Consider the following 18,181-nt stretch of genomic DNA (forward strand, 5'->3'; position numbering starts at 1 on the left):
ACGGAAAAGGGGGAGGATGCAACTCACTAAGGAAGACATTGCTTTCGATATCTTTGAGGTCTGCTCAAGCGTTTAACAAACTGCGGGTCTGAGGCCCTGAATAATCCCCTTCGGGCTCCGAATCCGTAATTGTATACACGTCGAGATAACGCCTCAAAGTTCGAAGCAACAATTAAAATAATCACGCTTAATTATGCTTTGCACGCACCTTGAACAATGTGCACTAGTATCAGAGAAAATATTTAGAAGACGTTGTACGCGCGTTTGGTGCGACGACAGTACTTCAGCAGGCATAGTTTGACGGCAACGCGTTTCACTTGAGCAATTAGACGCGGCGCCCTGTTATAGTCAAGCGAAGTTGTTCGTGATGTGATCGTTGTTCCTGCACTTCAAGTATTTTTGGGAGTTCAGGCGTGAAGTTCGTACTTGTGCGTATGCGACAAAACTCGTAGAAATATTCCAGATCCTTAATCTAGGCTCTATTGATGTATACGTTTATATTGATACTGAAGATGCAGTAACTCACAGAACTCAAATTTTAGCATACAGACTTAATTGACGCCTGAAAGATTTCTCCTTTTCACGCATTTCTGCCATTACGCTTTGCTGGGTCTCGGTGTGTCTTTAACGTACCGGCATTTCTTCCAGTTTCAGTGTCAAAATCGTCTACTTTTGCGAGCTTTTGATGACGTATTCGCTGCTACATCAAACGCAAAATTTGGCACGAAGTCTGATATATATCTATACTATCGGAATTTAGTCTTTTTTTTTTTACAAAGTCTAAAATTTTGATGCAGTAGGTCTTTACTGACTAAAACTCTCTCCTGGGGTCCCCGCACGCGTTTTCCAAACAAAACACAACGCCTATACCTATCGCAGTCAACGTCATCACCTCACCGCTAAGCACCGTGATCATCTACATCACTCAGGAGACCATAGAAATTGAAGAGGTGACCGGCCAAACGAGGCTTCGGTGACGCCCCGGCGTTGCCTACTATACGGCCGCCACCACAACAGGACTGCGATCACATGCCCGAGTTCTCGCTGCCTCTGAGAACGGTTACAGCACGAACTCCGAGATTTGCGCGATTTTGGAGGCCGTGGTTGCCAAACGGGCTCCATGACATCGTGCTGACCAGACTGCCAAGATACTATGATGACTGACCAAAGCGGGTGTCTGGTATCGATACTTTTGAACTGTGCTGTGCCAGTCATATTTTTGTATACGCTTTTGCACATTTCTTTGAGTGCTAGTATTTCCCATGAATTTGCTATCGTGTGTACAAAGACCATGTTTTCGTGCTTCGCCCGTGACGGTTAGAAGCTTTCAAGGTACCTGCTGAAGTGCTGCAACCATTTAGTAATCGTAAGACTGGAGAGAAGTGCTTCGATTTTATTTGATGAAGTTTCAAGGTCCCCGTGGCCTTGCTTTTGTTCTTTAGAGCGGCTCACTGAACACGTAACAGCAACGCGATCTTACAGATAGCGTGCCGATTCAGTTTCTAACGAAAATGTCTGGGAATTCAATCAAACGACGACTAGAAGAAATTATCATTAAGGGGTTTGCTGAGAGCTGATGTACGCCTACTAAGACCTTGCGTTGCTGTTGCCATTAAAATTACGACAGATGTGTCCACGACCATAGAATTTTCTATAAAGGAATACTAGGAGGGGGCGCTGCAATCGTTCAGCTACCATGAAGATGGTGTGTTGTACACGGATTTCTTGAATCGGGGTGCTTGTGGCTTCACAAGTTCTTTATATTTTTAAATATTCAAGCACTCATAGTTTTTAAACCATAGCATGAAAAATAATCTCTCAGCACATGCGTAGTCATTGCAATATCTTGAACTTATTACGCAATATCTTGCTGAAAATGGTGAACAGTCACAAACCTGGTTGACGCCATAAGAACGAAGTTTGAACAAATCTACATGCACTGGCCACATGTCCCATGCTCTCTGAACCACCTTGCTTGCAGCTTCTCTCCAGACTATAGCGCCAGAGTTTCCTTTAGTAATTTTATTACTATTAGCCTATATTTGGGAACTTAATCCAGCTGGTGGTATGTGTGTGCGTGTGTATCTTACACGCGATCTTACAGATTGGACTTCTTTCTCGCTAACTTGGGTCACTGGGTCACTGCTGTTCTGAGGGAGCTGAGTTCAAAACCAACCACTGGACCAACCTGGGTCATAGGGTATCTAACACTGGGATGCAGTGTTCTTCAATGCACGTCTCTGACCCAAACTCGGTTCACTGGATATGTGACACTTGGTGTGCGCCGCTCTTCAGTGAACCTCTTTGACGCCATGTTAGGTGACAGCGTGTTCGCCGCGCGCTTCAATAAGCAACGCGATAAGCACGGCGTTCCGTGTTGTCGACTTCTCTACTCTTGTGTCCTGTCTGCACGCCTCACGTCTTTCTTGCGTAACGCTTCAATAAACCTATTTAATGCCAACTTTGTCACTGGCTGTGTGTCACTGCTCTGCCTTATCATAGCACTAATTACATAGCATCCTAAAAACACAGCGCTATAGACGAGCACACGAAAAAAAAGTTTCAGTGACGTTTCACTTCGCGAACGTGGGTGAGGCGCAAGCGTATGGGCGCACGCGACGCAATCGGCCCTCGGTGCGCTTAGACGCCTACACTGTCCGCATCGCAGATCGTATTCGCGACAGGGCTTGCGCGGCCACACCGTACGGAGCAGCCACTGGAGTAGAACGCACCGTTGTAAACATTCGCTTACTAACTAAATAAGCTAGCATGGTGTCAGCGCGCACAGTCAAACATGAACACTTCACACTCGATGACCGCGGATACTCGCTGTCAAAACGCTGGCGTGAGGAATCGCGGCAGCAGCAGCGAGCGAAGTCGCCTTGTGCTGTGTATCGCTTCAACGCAAACTGAGGGGCGAGAACACACCGCACGCAAAAGCTACGAGCCGCCGGCCCACCTAGACTGCGCCCCCAAAGCACGTCGCTTTCAAGAAAGTTTCATTCATTCATTCATTCATTCATTCATTCATTCATTCATTCATTCATTCATTCAAGATAAAGGCCCGGCCAAAGTCCAGCGCCCCGCCTCTCTCCCCTGCTCCGGTGTCAGGCGCGCGACGGAATTCGGCGCGCTTCCTCCCTTGCGCACGTGATGTTGAGCCGCGATCGTCGGCTAACCGTCGCACGCTTTCACTCGCGCGCAGAGCGCACGACGCGCGAGGACGATGTTAACCCAGAATCTGTAGCAACTGCCAGAGGAGGTCAATCAGGCGCGCCTCCGTCTGCTTTCGTCCTCCGCGAGGCTTCGTCTCCTTTGTCCTTCCCGCCCTCGCTCAACGTTACCTACACTTTCTTCTAGGTGGCGCTACATTGCCGCAAGCTCGCGTTCCTTCGTACTTTCCCCGACGCGCAATTTTTTTCGCTTCCAGGCGCCTTCCTCGTTCGCTTGCTTGGCTGCCTCAGACAAACACCGCCGATTTGAAGAGCTGGAGAGTTATGCTTGCGCGGAAGAAGAAGAAGAAAAAAAAAAGCCGATGCCCTTACAATTCATACAGCACATCATCTTGTTGTTTTACTTTCCTTCTGCTGGGGTTTGGCGCTGTTTTCTTTTTCATGTTACCACTCCAATTCGCCCAGCGGTTTCTAATTTTGCAATAATTAATGAAACGTATTATTAAACAATTACGCACTAATCATAAGTGAGACTGAAGTCGCAGATAATCTCTAAATGACGGATGCGCCTGTCAATATATTGTAGTAAACAGTATGACCCACGCGGGTGGTTTGCCAAACAGAGAAACTGGATAAACTGGAAAGTATAATGCCAAAACCTGCCAAAAATCTATTGAAAAAAATAAAAATAAAGATGAATTGAAACAGATTCGCGATAAACTGATAAGATACGTATACTGATCGAAGCAACATGCGATAAAGAAAGATTACAAAAGGACGTTGCAGCAGAAACGGTGCTCACGGCAACCCAACAGAGTAGAATCTTCGATGAATTGGCGGAGCCCAGCCCAAACACGCATGTGGCTACACCAAAAGCAAACAGCACCAAATTTATTTTTTCTAATAGCAACATTCGGTGTTGTCGCCTGAAGTCACAATGTCGCGATATAATTCGCACAGCTTTCTCAAAAATTTGTTTCACATTAAATACGTGCGAACGTTATGGCTATATGTTTTTTGAGGTCGTCGAACAAAGGGGCAGCTAATTGCGCTAATGTAAAAAAAAAAAATAAAGAAATAGCAACTTTTGTGCCGTTGTCATGCAAATCCTCTTCCTAAAGATAATATTCGTAAATTGTTTTTTTTTTTCGTATTTGTTTTGGGAATCATCCGGTCTTTGATCTCTCGAGAGTCTGTCGCATGCCCCAGACGACACGAGCCTGCCTCGCCTGAAAGAAAGACGACGAATTGTGTATACAGACCCAAAATTGACGGCGTGCTAAGGTAAGTGCAGCGTCTGCTTGTATCTAGTAACATATTAGTGGTGAAACCTTAATGTATCGGTGTGAGTTACCACCGCCAGCAGTTACGGGAACCTTGTTTTCTGCTCTTGCGTGTATCTCTTAGCTTCGTGGGCATAGGCACGTTGCTCTGAAGCTACCCACAGCTGAGAGCAGAGCCAGAACACGGTAGCCTATAGCGAGCGGAAGAAGCGACATTGAGGAGATACAATTCAGATTGGTGACGACGATTCGGGAAACCTATCGCGAGGTAATTGGATCCTGGCTCCACTCATCCAATTCCTGAGGTTGGATTTTTGGACTGGGCAAAGGTCCGCGTGCTTAACACTCAGGCAGGCCTCTCCTATATGTTGGAAGGCCGTTTCACATAATTCGCAGTTGTCCTCGCTGGCGTCGGGGACACTGGTGCGATAAGTGAAAGATGCTGCGCGCTGTGGCTGACGGACGGGGTCTTCACTATCGCCATCGAACATCGAAGCATGTGAAACGGTCTGGAACACTAACGCTTGAACAGCCACGAACTCAGCACGGAAATGTTTACCCTGTTGTCTGCATCCCGCTGTGGAAAAACGTCACCCCTATAAACGTTCTAGCAATGGATATTTTTTTAGTCGAACACCATCATTCGCAAAACGCGGTTATCGAAGGTTAAACTGACTGCTGCCGATTTTATTTTGCATACTTCGAAATGTAGGGAAAAAAATCTGGAGAGAAAACGTTGAAAAGAAATTACCGTTTATTCAATAAACTAAGGGGCTTTCCTAAGAGGGGGTCGTCTGGGCAGCTTACACTGTAAGTTAACAAAAAATAGTATTCACCAGATTTCGTAACTGGCGTACAATGGGGAACCCTGCCATGCATGGACTTTTTTCCAATGGCAGACTAGGTGGCATTTGATAGTAATGGAGTATTCCGAGAGAGTGAACATAAAAAAAAAGTAGACTCCACTGAGTCAATTCGACAGAGAGATAATATTCGAAGTTTGTAATATTGACAGATTCCTAGCACTCATCCCCACGGTGAGGTCACCACTACCCGTGCTGGCAGCGTAAACTGAACTGTGCAGAATTCACCAGCGCACTCCGTACATGCAAAACTAAACGACGAAAACACCAAAATATTCAACGTTACATCGAATTTGTGTGCAGACCGAAGCATTCGAAGCAGTAATTTTACGATCACAAATAGAAATCGTAGTTCTTTTAATACAACCTTCTTTAATTCAATCATAAGATTTTAATTGGAAATCGAATTTAACACCACAGCGAAATAATATGCGAAGCTTCAATTTGGTTATGGCAGTTCGCAACAACTTCATTACATTCAACTCACAAAATATTGTCCAGCAGCTTGCAGAAGTACAGAAATGTTTTAATTGAAATTATAGACTGTCTAAGACAGATTGTGCACGTCAAACGGTGTCTCTCTTTTATGAGCTGACGCATGCAGACTGCGTGAAAACCCATTCAAAAGTATACAGACCACACTAGACAAGAGGAAATATACTTTAATGATTTTTGCCGATGCACTTATTATATAAAGGGACGAGTCTACCGTATCAGAGGGCACAGCAAACTACAAGAAGTACAAATAACGTTACCACTACGCACCCCGATTTTCATACACCTCAAACATCGAAAAATGCAATACCACTGATTGTTGCCGCACCAGGTTTTCATGGCAAGAATGAGAAATGTAGCGATTAGTTGTCACTGCGAACAAGATATAATTTACTGAATCCGAGCCAGATGGGGCATCAGTCGTGGTCGCGCCTTCTGACATTACAATGTGGGATGCGAAATTTCTGGCTTACGAATGGACATTAGCTCTTGCAGTTTTGGTTCCGTACAGGGTTCTAACACGGGAGGGCGTATCATATTTTAGTGAATTTTTTTTCCCGGTATAAAGTGACCCGTTAGAATAAGTTTATACTTATGGTAATAACTGGCAACAGACTTGAGTGCCCGACTATAGACATCCTACACCTAAGTTCTCTCTCTCTGTCTCTCTCTATCACTTCCCATTCTCCTCCCCACGTGTAGGGTAGCAAACTGGACTCAGTCTGGTTAACCTCCCTGCCTTTCCTTCTTCCCTTCTCTCTCTCTCTCTCTGTCTAAAGTCAAATCCACGAAAGCTTCCGTTTACGTGTGCGGCGCGCTGTTACGCGATTCTTTCCAGTTCGGCTAGTGGGGTGGAAGCATGGCCTCGGTGACCAGCGTATGCCGTCCGTCCAGAGCGCAGACGTCTTCGTCGATCACCCAGATGGCCAGCCTGCTAGAGTGCCCCGTCTGCAAGGAGTACGCGCTGCCTCCCATCATGCAGTGCGAGAACGGCCACCACCTCTGCGCCACCTGCCGGAAGAAAGTGGCCAAGTGCCCCGTCTGTCGCGCGCCCAAGGGTGAGCCTAGGGTGCCGCACGTTGGAAAACACGCCGCTATAGCGGGAAGCCTTCCACTGGGCACGCCGCAGTCGTGACAGTTTTCGGTGTTTGCGAGGTAGTGTCGGTCCATTTCGAGGAGTCGATTTCTAAGACTGAAAAAATGCGCTAGCTCAACCACCGGCGGTAGCTTAGTGACCATAGCCTTGTGCTCCGGAGATTGAATACGCGGGTTAGATCTCTACCACGGCGGCCGCATTCCGATGGGGACGAAATCCGGAAGCGCTTGTGTTCTTAGGTCGAGGTGGGTAAAATTAACGTGGAGTGTTCGCCACATAGGCGTGCCTCATAATCGTATCACTGCCACGGCACATGCAAGCCCAGTACTTTTAAAATGCTTATCCGCTACAGAACGAGAACCCTATTCTTGTTAGTCACAATCAACCAACAGACAATGAAAACAAGAAAAGCGTCGGGCGGTGTACTTGTTTCAATTGAAATGTAGAAACGATGAAGGAAAATTTAAGTGCACGAAAAAGCCACTTGCCGCACTTCGGATCTGAACCACGTCTCCGCAATACGCATGCCATGCTCCCAACGACCGAGCTACCTCGGTGCTGTGTTCCTTTCAAAGCCAACTTGGGTCGCTGGTTATGTGGTATGTGCCGCTTTTCAATGACAGAAAATAATATCCTTTGAAATTTGTTCAGCTCTGGGCTGCAAATACGGTGGGTCGCAACATTGATTCAGTGCTAATCGCATTAAAGAGGCCCTGAAACGCTTTTTTGAACATGGTAAGAAAACGTTCCTCATCTGTCGTAGATGCTGTTCTGAACATGTGAGCCAAATATTACTGCGCTGTAGGCAGCATGGAATTTACAATCTCCCGTCAAACACAGCTCGGAAGAAAAGTAACTTGCTCTCGCTTTCGCAATGTCGTCATGCAGCATCACCGAGAGCAGCCGAACCCACCAACGTTAACGGCTGATTTTGTGATCATAAGAGCATTCTCAGTAATATAATAGGGATAATCTTGAGTTAACTAAATTGAAATATATGCGTCTGTGTTCTTAAAAAAAAAATAACAGAAGAAAGTCGCAGTTTCGACCGAAAGGCTAAGCATCGATTGCAACAGGAAATTAGTAGACAGCTATACGGAGTAAGGATAGCCGTATTATCGGACGTATAAATTCGTATGCATTCGCTGACTAATTAAATAAAGAAGCATAGAGTCAGCGTGCACAGGCAAACATGAACACATTACACCGATGAGCGCTCATTAACTCGCTGTCAGAAACGCTGGCGTGAGGAAGAGCGGCAGCAGCAACGAGCGAATCGGCTTTCGCACTACCTCTCGTATCAACACGAACTAAGCGGTTAGACCACAGCGCGCACGAAGCTATCAGCCATCGGTGCGCCTAGACTATGTACCCATCGCAGAGCGCTTTCAAGATGAGGCACACGCGGCTGCGCCCAGCCGGGCCACACGCAGCGGTCGCCAGGTTAGAACGCCCGCAATGTCGTGCGTTAATGCGCCTCGAGTGTCCATATAATTGCTATCGCAATAAAATTATTTCATCTTTGCACTGCGCGTAGCTGCGTCTGCTGCGCGTGCCCTCCGAGATACCAGCGGCGTGCAGTGTGGCATGGTCTACCGTAGCCGCCATGGGGTGCCGCGACAAGCGACACTAAACTTTTTGGCCTGGCCGGTCCTTTGCCCTCTGGCTTTCACCGCTGTGTAGCTTCCAGTGCGCTAGCGGGGACGAAAATAGAGAGAAAGCCAGGTATCGGAACGATAACTACATTAAGAGGTAATTGAGTAAAAAAAAATAACACACGTTTGCGGCATGACATTCGCGAGACGACGTCCTTTAATGAGGAGGCCATTCTATTATTGGTTAGGGCAACATTTCAGAGCTCCTCTAATGTAGACAGTCATCTTGAGATGGTGTCTATCGGATCTTTTTTCACGTCTTCGCCGTGCGGTCAAGATAATACGATCGAGATGGCCTAAGTGACACGACTTCGACGGCGCAACGGAACGGGCGGACAGGCTCAGCAAAGCCAGTTTCGAGCTCACAACTGCTTTCGCTTTCTACGAAAACAGAACAGGCCCGCAGCCTGCTAAACTCGCCCGCGTGCTTTTGTTCACACTCAGGGAAGAACAGGAACCTAGCCTTGGAGAAGCTGGCGGAAACGGCGATGTTCCCATGCAAGTACAACCCAAAGGGCTGCGCTGCCGTTCTACTAATTGGCGCCAAGAAGAAACACGAAGACTCCTGCGAGCACGGGTGAGATTGCTCTTCACGTATAGCGGCTGTATTGGTCCGCATAATTGTTTTTTTTTTTCGTGCCATCATGACCTCTGTGCTCCTTATGAGCTCGATGTGTAGAGTTGAATTTTCAGCGCTTCTAGGACGCGGCCATCTTTCGTGGGGAACAACAACAACAACAACAACAACAACAACAACAACAACAACAACAACAACAACAACAACAACAACAACAACAACAACAACAACAACAACAACAACAACAACAACAACAACAACAACAACAACAACCCCGATAACGCCCAGCCTGTTCTTATGGCATTCTTACGGCCAGACGTTGATTGCCGTGTCTTTGTCGTCAGACGCCCCGCCATCGACTTGGCGGCTCAGCGCGGGCTGCGCTGGCAGCCGGTGACTGGGGTCGAGATTGAGTGCTCTTGCTCGAAACGAAAGTGCAAAAGTAACACATTCTGGTGGTTAGATACTCAGTGCAAGATTACGAAAGATATAACATGATAGTAGCACATATAGAGCATTCCTAAAATATAGAGCAACTATAGAACAAGTTCAAAATTTTTCAAGGATGGCGCATAGCGGAAATGAAGCTGTGATTGCTGCCTCCTTTTTGGCCGCGCATGATTTTAGACAGCAGACGTCCGGCAAGTGTGCCATAAGGAATAATACTGTGGCTAAATGCACACATTACCCAATTTACTTAGGGATTCATAGTTGTGGGATGCGTGGATGCATAGCGGTGGATGCGGATGCTTTTTATTTTATATCTTCTCAGATTACTCTTAAATCAGAAAAGTGCGAAAATATTCAAAGCTTAAACCTGCAAGTGAATTAATTTTGCTGGCTTGGCTCTGCACTATCTTCGGGATTGGACCACGAAAGTGGTTTGAAACATATCCGATAGAAAAAAGTGGCGGTAAAGTCGCTAGGAAATGCTTAGTTGGTGTAATAAACAAACGTAACTGAAACTGTCCGACTGAAGGATTCGAACAGAGCACCCGCGACTGACTTAGCGCAACAGCTCAATTCTCTAACCACTAAGTCCCGCGTGCAAAGCCAGTTTGTTGAGGCGCTTGGCGCGTTTTACAAACACTCCGCGCGATTTTTCGCCGCCAGATAAAAATGCCGATTCCTTTAGATTTATCACGTTTTGTGAGGAACATTACTTACATTTACTATACGATTTCCTTTGTGTCAGAATTTGAACGCAAGGTGGCGAAAGATGTCTAGGCGTGTTTGTGTTCCAATCGCAGAGACTCGTGCACAGAAGAAGCTGTGTTGCAAGACCTCATGTTAGACAACTTTGCTTGGTGGAACGAATGGAAAAACAGCCTACGCAGACCATGCAGACCATGCAGAACCTATCGGCTTGTGCCATCATTTTCCCACACGTATAGTAGACAAGATACGTTCTTACGTGCATGGTTACAGCGTCGAAGCACCGCGTCCCTCACATCACGCAAACATGCCCGCGCGCGTTGTCAGAACGCCGGCTGATAAGCTCGAGCGAAACCATAATCGTAACGAATCAAGGCGGGCCCAGCATACGCGCAAAGTGCACTCCATCAGTTCAGATGCCGAAACAATAAGCTTATGTTTTGCTGCGTGTGGGGCGCACGCTGCGGCTCAACGCCGGAGGCACCCAGACGTGGCGCTGCGGGAACAGGAGGCCTAATTTAAGGAGGTGTATAGAGAATAGAATTATTGTATGAAACTCTATGGTCTAGAGTGCCTCGATGTCCTCCTCGCCCGCCGCTCTGTACAGGGTGGAGACAACCGCGGCGTCTACCATAGGCGTTGGACACGCGAATGACGGATACACACGAGCGCCGGCAACGCGTCGCTAAGGCGTCCGCCATTCGCGTGCCCAACGCCATTGTTGACGCCGCGGTCGTCTCCACCCTGTACGGAGCGGCGGGCGAGGAGGACATCGAGGCACCCTAAAGAGGCCGAGGCTTAAGCGATAATGTCGACAAAACCCTGAAGTTCAAAAGCGAGAAGGGGACACGCACACACATCGTGCTCGCCGTGAACATTCCGCTGTATGGGAACGCGAGCTCAACATAAGGCGACAACGCTGACAAGACCCTGTAATTCTAACCGATGCTGTTCGCGGGCATCGTGGTTTTCTCTGTTCACGTGTCCCCGCACGCCACACCATGCGTGTTTATCTTACGTTTACTGCACTTGATGCTGTCACTAATGCTACGAGCCTTACACTTGGTGTAATATTCTAACACGTTGCTACCGCATTCACTGATTTGCCCTTACGGCGAAGCTGCGTTATTTTGTAACCCGGCTGAAGAGCCTAATGTCGAACCGGTTACATTTTTATGCGATAACAATTACGTACACACTCGAGACGCCTTCATGCTGTCGGCGCCTTCGCCATTGCCGCGTTGTCCCACCGACGGCGCATGCGCGGTTCGAGCACCTAGAGGGTCAGGGCAATACCTCCTGTATACCGTTGATTAGAGGGCCTCAAGAAACGCAGAGCGCGTTTGGCTGTGAAAAAGACGAATCGTAGTGGACGCACGGCCAACGCTACTCAATCGCCTCGGTGACGAATCTTGGGCGGCGTTCTTCCTTCCACGGCCGGCACGAGTGTTGTGTACACGCGCACTGTAACTACGTTAGCGTTGCTGCTGAGGCACTGTGTGTGTTCTGGCCTGAAAAACAGTAAAAAGGTCAAGCTAATGTTAGCTCACATTTCACTGGGCGCCGAAGAACGGTCTCATATCAACCACGGATGGACGGATGCTATGAGCGTCCCCTTTGGAACGGGGCGGTGGGTTGCGCCTCCGAGCTCTTGTTTTTATATTGCTTAATTTGCTACGTTGAAAAAAAAAACCACGCAAAATTCCCATCACCAAACATTCGGAACCCCTACTAGGAACTTTGTTTCTGTACGCCTCCGTTGTTTGTAGTTTCCCTAGTTTTCTTCCACAAATCTTCCAGTCGCCTCTTACTAAACTCTATTGCGGACATGCATACTTTCCCCCTGCTCTCGCTGTACCCAAGGGCTTCAAGGAGGCCAGAAGTGCCTAAATCAACCGTTTATACGAAGCCTCGCAACGCCCCCTGGTGGCGTCCCTCATAACGCCCTCGTTTTGAGACGCCTGGTAGCTGCCGGGGCGCTGTTTCTTCTGCCCAGTAGCAGTTGCCTAGCTCGGTACGCCGCGCAAGCATGTCGCGCTCGCGTATAGTTCGAACACCGTCCGATGAGTTCTAAGGACAACGCCATACCTTGTTATCGCTGTCAATGCTTCACCTTTTGTTTCCAGGCGTTTCCTGTATTGAGAAACCTATGGGTGTGGTTGAAACTGCTTACCGTAAACGCGGAGCGTCCGCTGACTACGCAGTTCACAGCGACACGGTGATGTGCTTTCGTGGGATTTTCTTTCTATACTCCTCAGACCGTGTCCTTGCGTGCTCGGCTTGAAGCCGTGCAAGTGGCGAGGACCGCTACGCGAAGTGGTGGACCACATTCTTCGCACGCACGAATTCGTTCCAAGATTGCAAGGTGAGGCACCGAGCTACATGAGTGCGCTTTTGTCACACCTGTCCTTATACACCTGCGAACTGAGGTTTAAGAGTAACGGGAGTACCGTTTTTGACGATTTGGTTTTTAGTTTGTAGGTTACATAGGGACGTAACGTAAACAGGAAGACAGGAGGACGTAAACAGGAAGAAAACAAGGAAACAAAGTCACTTTTGATAGATCAAAAGTTCTATCCAGAAACACGGATCAAGTGACTAGTGTTACGTTTCGCCTACGACGCGCGGTATAGCCGGCGCGGATGCAACGGACGCCGGCGCTTCGTTCAAAGCGGCGGACATTTTGGCCCGTTCAGCGCCGCCGATACGCCTCCCCGCCACGCGCGTCCAGGCATGTTTCAGTGCCACGTGTCTTCAAGTGTGCGTGTGTGTGTGTGTGCATGGTGGTGCCCACGCTTGTCAAAGCGCGGCAGCCGGGGAGAGGAGCTCCCCAAGTGTGAAGCGAGGAGGTCTGACCGGCGCCGGCCCGGCGGATGCGTCACTACACTCGTCCCAACGTGTCTCTCAGCCTGTCCGTGCCGCGCATCACGTGCGCCTCTGACGAGGCGTTCCTTCTTCCCCTCGACTCCGAGAGTATAAGAGCAGCTGCTCCCGGACGCCGAGAGAGGCTCCGATTTCTTCTGTTGAGTAACGTGCTCTCCCGTCTCTCCACTTCGGTCGACCTGACCGCCCGCTCTTTCGCGATGCTAGAATAAACAAGTTGTTCTGTTACCAGTCGACTCATGCTTTGCTGGGACCTTCGGATGCTTCCAGTTGTGCCCCAGGCCGCCAGGCCAACGCTACCCTTGGGGCTTGAGACCCATTTGCAACAACTCGTGCCAGAGGTCCGATTGCAACAACGGGCGTCAGCGCTGAGATTCCAACACTAGGGATATTGTCGAGGCGTTCGAAATGAATAAAATGAATAACTCTGTAAGCTGCCCATCTTTTTCAACGTCGAAAGAAAGAAACCCGGTTCTTATCGCGGTAGCGGCGAGTGACGGATGATTATGCCTAGATGTGATCAATGTTGTGACGGTGGCTTTGTTCCCCTGTTTTCTTCCTGTTGTACTATGGTATATATGTATTGACCACGTGCAGTAAACGATGGGCTATTAGTAGCACTGTCTCTTAGTTTCGTTCTGTCGTCCTAGCTGCGTCGTCTTTTGCGCTTTACCTCAAGTTATGCATTACCAACTGGCCTACCAGTCTGTTCTTTTGAATATTTCTTTCATTTACAACGCCTTCTCGCCGTCCTGTACAGCTCTAATCATCTTGTCTCGGCCAAAGTCGAAGCGCTTACATTCTTTCGTCGCAGCTGTGTAACTACGATAAATCGGTTCCCCACACTCTTTCGTGTCACGAAGGGAGGTCAACCGACAGAGGCGAGAGTCATGCAGGAAAGGCGAGTGTCAAGGAACACTAGAAAGTCGATCGAGTATCCCGGAAACTTTCGCGTTTCGTGTCAGTATGGGTCAGAACTACAAGCCGGTGAAATGATTTTTTTTTCAAGCAGGTTTATAGCAAAAACAGAAAGAAAGGCGTAAGGCGGAAAAATTCGTGGTGTGAGGAGACATCAGGTAATTTCTCAAAGGAGCGCTGACATGACGCTGTCAATTTGTAATTTTTCGGTTCAATACATATACATTTATTCTGAATCCCGGAAGAAATATTGGCAAGCATCCGAAGTGTCATAATAACTTATTGTAGTACTTTTAATATACTGTGCGTATTATTATTCACATTTCAAAAGCACAGCTTTATAAGAAAGTGATACAAATGTCCTTAGATTCATGGACTATGTGTACGCAGGCTAAGTTCACGAATCTATACGAAAACACAGCAGGCTACTTGCATAGAATCTATAAGTAATATAGACAGCTTAAATTCGTTATGGAGACGTCTATAACAAGGCATACAAGTCAATTTTATCTAAATACATCCAATCGGCATCGCTGATAACCCTTTTTTCACAGCTTGCGAGTGCTTCTGAAAGGTATCTATCACTTCGATCTTGCGAATTTACCGCTGTGCACATTGTGTTGGATGTCTCTTTTGTACGTGTGTTCAAAATCTACCATTTATCTCTGTGTCAACCGTATCTTCTTTGTACTTTGAATTCATCAAAGCTAACAATATTTTCAATAATGTTTATCATTTATGTGTTTTAACTTATTAGATAATGTAGAGCGTAGGGGGTTTGTACTGTGCACATATAGGCAGTAGTGTCTTCACGCAATATTACTATGTGTTATACCGGTTCATGTGTTGCTCCCCCTTCTCTCCTCTTACTCTATGCTCCTCGTGGTGCTGGGAGGAATCGTTAACTAACTAACTAACTAACTAACTAACTAACTAACTAACTAACTAACTAACTAACTAACTAACTAACTAACTAACTAACTAACTAACTAACTAACTAACTAACTAACTAACTAACTAACTAACTAACTAACTAACTAACTAACTAACTAACTAACTAACTAACTAACTAACTAACTAACTAACTAACTAACTAACTAACTGACTGACTGACTGACTGACTGACTGACTGACTAACTACGCAGTCCAAATTCATGATAGAGTACATGTATAAGGACCGAGGCAAAGCAGGGCCCACCCAGAACTATATGTAAATCGACCGTATAAGCCCTTTCGCCTTTTTATTTATAATGAACGTCCTTTTCGTTTTCGTTGCACATTAATAGGCGAGAACGTTGTCCTCACCGCGACGCGCTTCAACCGCACCGGTGCCTTCTGCTGGGTGGCGCTGCAGTCGTGTCTGGGTCGCGACTTCGCCGTGATGCTCAAGAAGAGGAACAACTTCCGCGACCGCTTCTTCGGCGTCGTCCTGCTGGTGGGCTCGAGCGAGGATGCGCGGGGATTCGTGTACCGCCTGCAGCTGTGCGGTGCCGAACACCGGCTCACCTGGGAGGCCAAACCCAGAAGCCTGCACACGCGGAACGAGACGATCAGGAGCGGGGACGGCCTGACCTTCGACATGAGCACCGCCGAGCGACTCAGCAACGGCGCCGACCTCAACGTGAACGTGTTCATCCGCCTCGCGTCCTCGAGCGGCGATATTGCGCTGTAGACACGCGGAGGCATGGCCGGCTGACAAAAGCCGATTACCGGGATGACATTCGGAACTGCGTACATCAGAATCCTACATGGCGTCGTATGCAATCATCTGCTGCGGAAGGATTGACGCGATAAATTTGCGTACATAGAATAAATTTAAGCGCCCCTTGAATGGTTCGTGACCTCGACGTGGACATGAAAGTCGTTCGCTTTCGAGCGCAACTGGCGAGGCAGGCGACGGAATCGCAGCCAGACGAAAATTGGGGGACGGTGTTCGGGACGCCGTGTTTCGGAAGAATGCTGCATGGCGGCGTTCAGCCACAGATCGACGTGTCCGATAAATCAGTGCGCGTTAAAATAAATTTATCCTGACCTCTGCTGGTTGTTGTGGATAAAATAAATCAGTATCTTTGGATGCGGCCAACGAGGCGGTACAACTTTAATGATCTATGTATGCGATTAGTAGTGCGAGCTGAATTGGACATTCACTCTTACATGGTGGACTGTAGATGGCAGCCAGCAATAGAGCCTGCGATGGAGCCCCGAAGCAGCTGTGTGACCAGGTCATTGGTGAGAACGCGCAGCTGGGCACCGGCGTCGGTGATGCACCACGAGTGCACGAAACCCAATGCTCAATACAATCAGCAACACAGCCCCACCGGGCGATCAAAATAGGCTGCTCGACACCGGGACACCGGCACAGCATACAGGAAAATGCATCGGATATAACGTATAGTATAGAAGTGCTAAGCTCAGATATAGTGTGGAAGTTGAAAACACACGGTAGAGCGAAGGATTTGCACCGGGTTTAGTGCATGCGGTGGTCCGTGTCGCAAAATGTGGCAAAGTGGGAGCAGGCCATGGCGACGTGTTGGGCAATCACTCCGGCTCACTCGGTTGCCTATTGTGCTGGGACACCGGGTCGATCAATGAGCAGCAGCATGGCCGACGAGCAAGCGAGTCGGAGCTACATAGTGCCAAAGCGTCGCGATGTCCTGATACGACGTTACCACCTCCTGCGTCCCGATGACACTTGGGTACGCTTTAGCTCAGCATCGTCAGGAATGTAAAGATCTTTATCGTCATTGTAGAGCTGCACATTCCTAAAAAAATTTAATTGTGGGGTTTTACGTGCCAAAACCACTTTCTGATTATGAGGTACGCCGTAGTGGAGGACTCCGGAAATTTCGACTTCCTGGGGTTCTTTAACGTGCACCTAAATCTAAGTACATGGGTGTTTTTCCATTTCGCCCCCATCGAAATGCGGCCGCCGTGGCCGGGATCCGACCCCGCGACCTTGTGCTCAGCAGCCTAACACCATAGCCACTGAGCAACCAGGGCGGGTCTGCACCTTTCCAGTGACACATGACTAGTTACCCAAGTTGACGTCAAAGACGCTCATTGAAGAGCGGCACACACCTACTGGCAAATACATGGTGACCCAAGTTGGCGTCAGAAAGGTTCACGGAAGGCCAGCACAAACCGGGTGGCACGCACCAAGTACTCCAAGTCGGAGTCAAAGTGTTTCTTCGAACAGCGGCACCCGCCCAGTCCAGCATCTTGCAGTGATCAATATCGGCGTGGAAGAGTTTCATTGAAGAGCGACACGTATGTCTGATTTAGCGCATATACTCAGTGATGCAAGTCGGTCCGATGGTTGGTTTCGAACCCTGTTACCTCAGCACAGCAGTCCGGTGCTCTACCCATTCGACCAAGGTCTACACGGTGATCCAGGTAAGCAAAAAACGGTTAGATACAAACATAGATAGGTAGATAGATGCATGAATAGCCCCCGAAAAATGCGTGACGTACCCCTAGAATACTAACGAATTAGTAAAAACGTGAATTTTGCATCTTGTTTTCATCTGTCACCCTGCTGCTCCGCGAAGTCAGTCTTCTCGAGAGATTTGGTCTATGCCGGTAATATGAGGGTGCGCACTCAGGTTTGGCTCTCGTGTCTGGTTCTTCGCAGGTCTTGATAAACTGTCAGTTGTTATTTCGGCGATTGTCTTGCGTCATTCAATTTGTGTGTGTCGCCGCCCCCTCTCCACTGCTTTCATAGCGAATCTTGGTCCGATCCGGCGGTCGCTTGGGGTGATACCTCTGGTCGAAGCCGTCAAGTCGAAGTCGCTGTGGCAGGGTGTCAGTGAACTTTTGCCGGAGCTTGTCGCGCACTCCCACAATCCGCGATGCAGTCTGTGCAGTGTTCACACGGTGCCACTTCAAGCATGGCGGTAGGGTTGAAGCCCGAGGAAATGATAATATACAGGGTGTTTCTGCAAAGTCGGTCCAAACTTAAAAACAAAAAGAAATCCACGTATGAGTTACGTGAAAGCAACCAAATTAGTATTGTTCGCTCGCTGAACCGCCATTCTTGCAACTCCCGTATTGACACTAGGCCCCAGAGTTTCATCTAGTAATATT

At 48.1% G+C, this 18,181-nt stretch overlaps 1 protein-coding gene across 1 annotated transcript; it reads left to right on the forward strand.

Moving 5' to 3' along the window:
• The first annotated feature begins 6,508 nt into the window (after window positions 1–6,508).
• LOC126529436 (E3 ubiquitin-protein ligase SIAH1B-like) lies at window positions 6,509–16,197 on the forward strand. The gene is made up of 4 exons (XM_050177035.3): window positions 6,509–6,872; window positions 9,010–9,142; window positions 12,556–12,662; window positions 15,385–16,197. Exons 1-4 carry the CDS (start codon window positions 6,674–6,676, stop codon window positions 15,768–15,770), a joined length of 825 nt encoding a protein of 274 aa, XP_050032992.2. The 5' UTR covers window positions 6,509–6,673; the 3' UTR covers window positions 15,771–16,197.
• Window positions 16,198–18,181: the final 1,984 nt, after the last annotated feature.

Source organism: Dermacentor andersoni, chromosome 8 (genome assembly GCF_023375885.2).
Source record: "Dermacentor andersoni chromosome 8, qqDerAnde1_hic_scaffold, whole genome shotgun sequence".
NCBI classification, from domain to species: Eukaryota; Metazoa; Arthropoda; class Arachnida; order Ixodida; family Ixodidae; genus Dermacentor; species Dermacentor andersoni.

Coding starts and splice junctions, on each gene's coding strand:
- LOC126529436 (XM_050177035.3), top strand. CDS start 6,674: ATGGCCTCGGTGACCAGCGTATGCCGTCCGTCCAGAGCGCAGACGTCT. Junction 6,873..9,009: donor CGTCTGTCGCGCGCCCAAGG/GTGAGCCTAGGG, acceptor GTTCACACTCAG/GGAAGAACAGGAACCTAGCC. Junction 12,663..15,384: donor ATTCGTTCCAAGATTGCAAG/GTGAGGCACCGA, acceptor GCACATTAATAG/GCGAGAACGTTGTCCTCACC.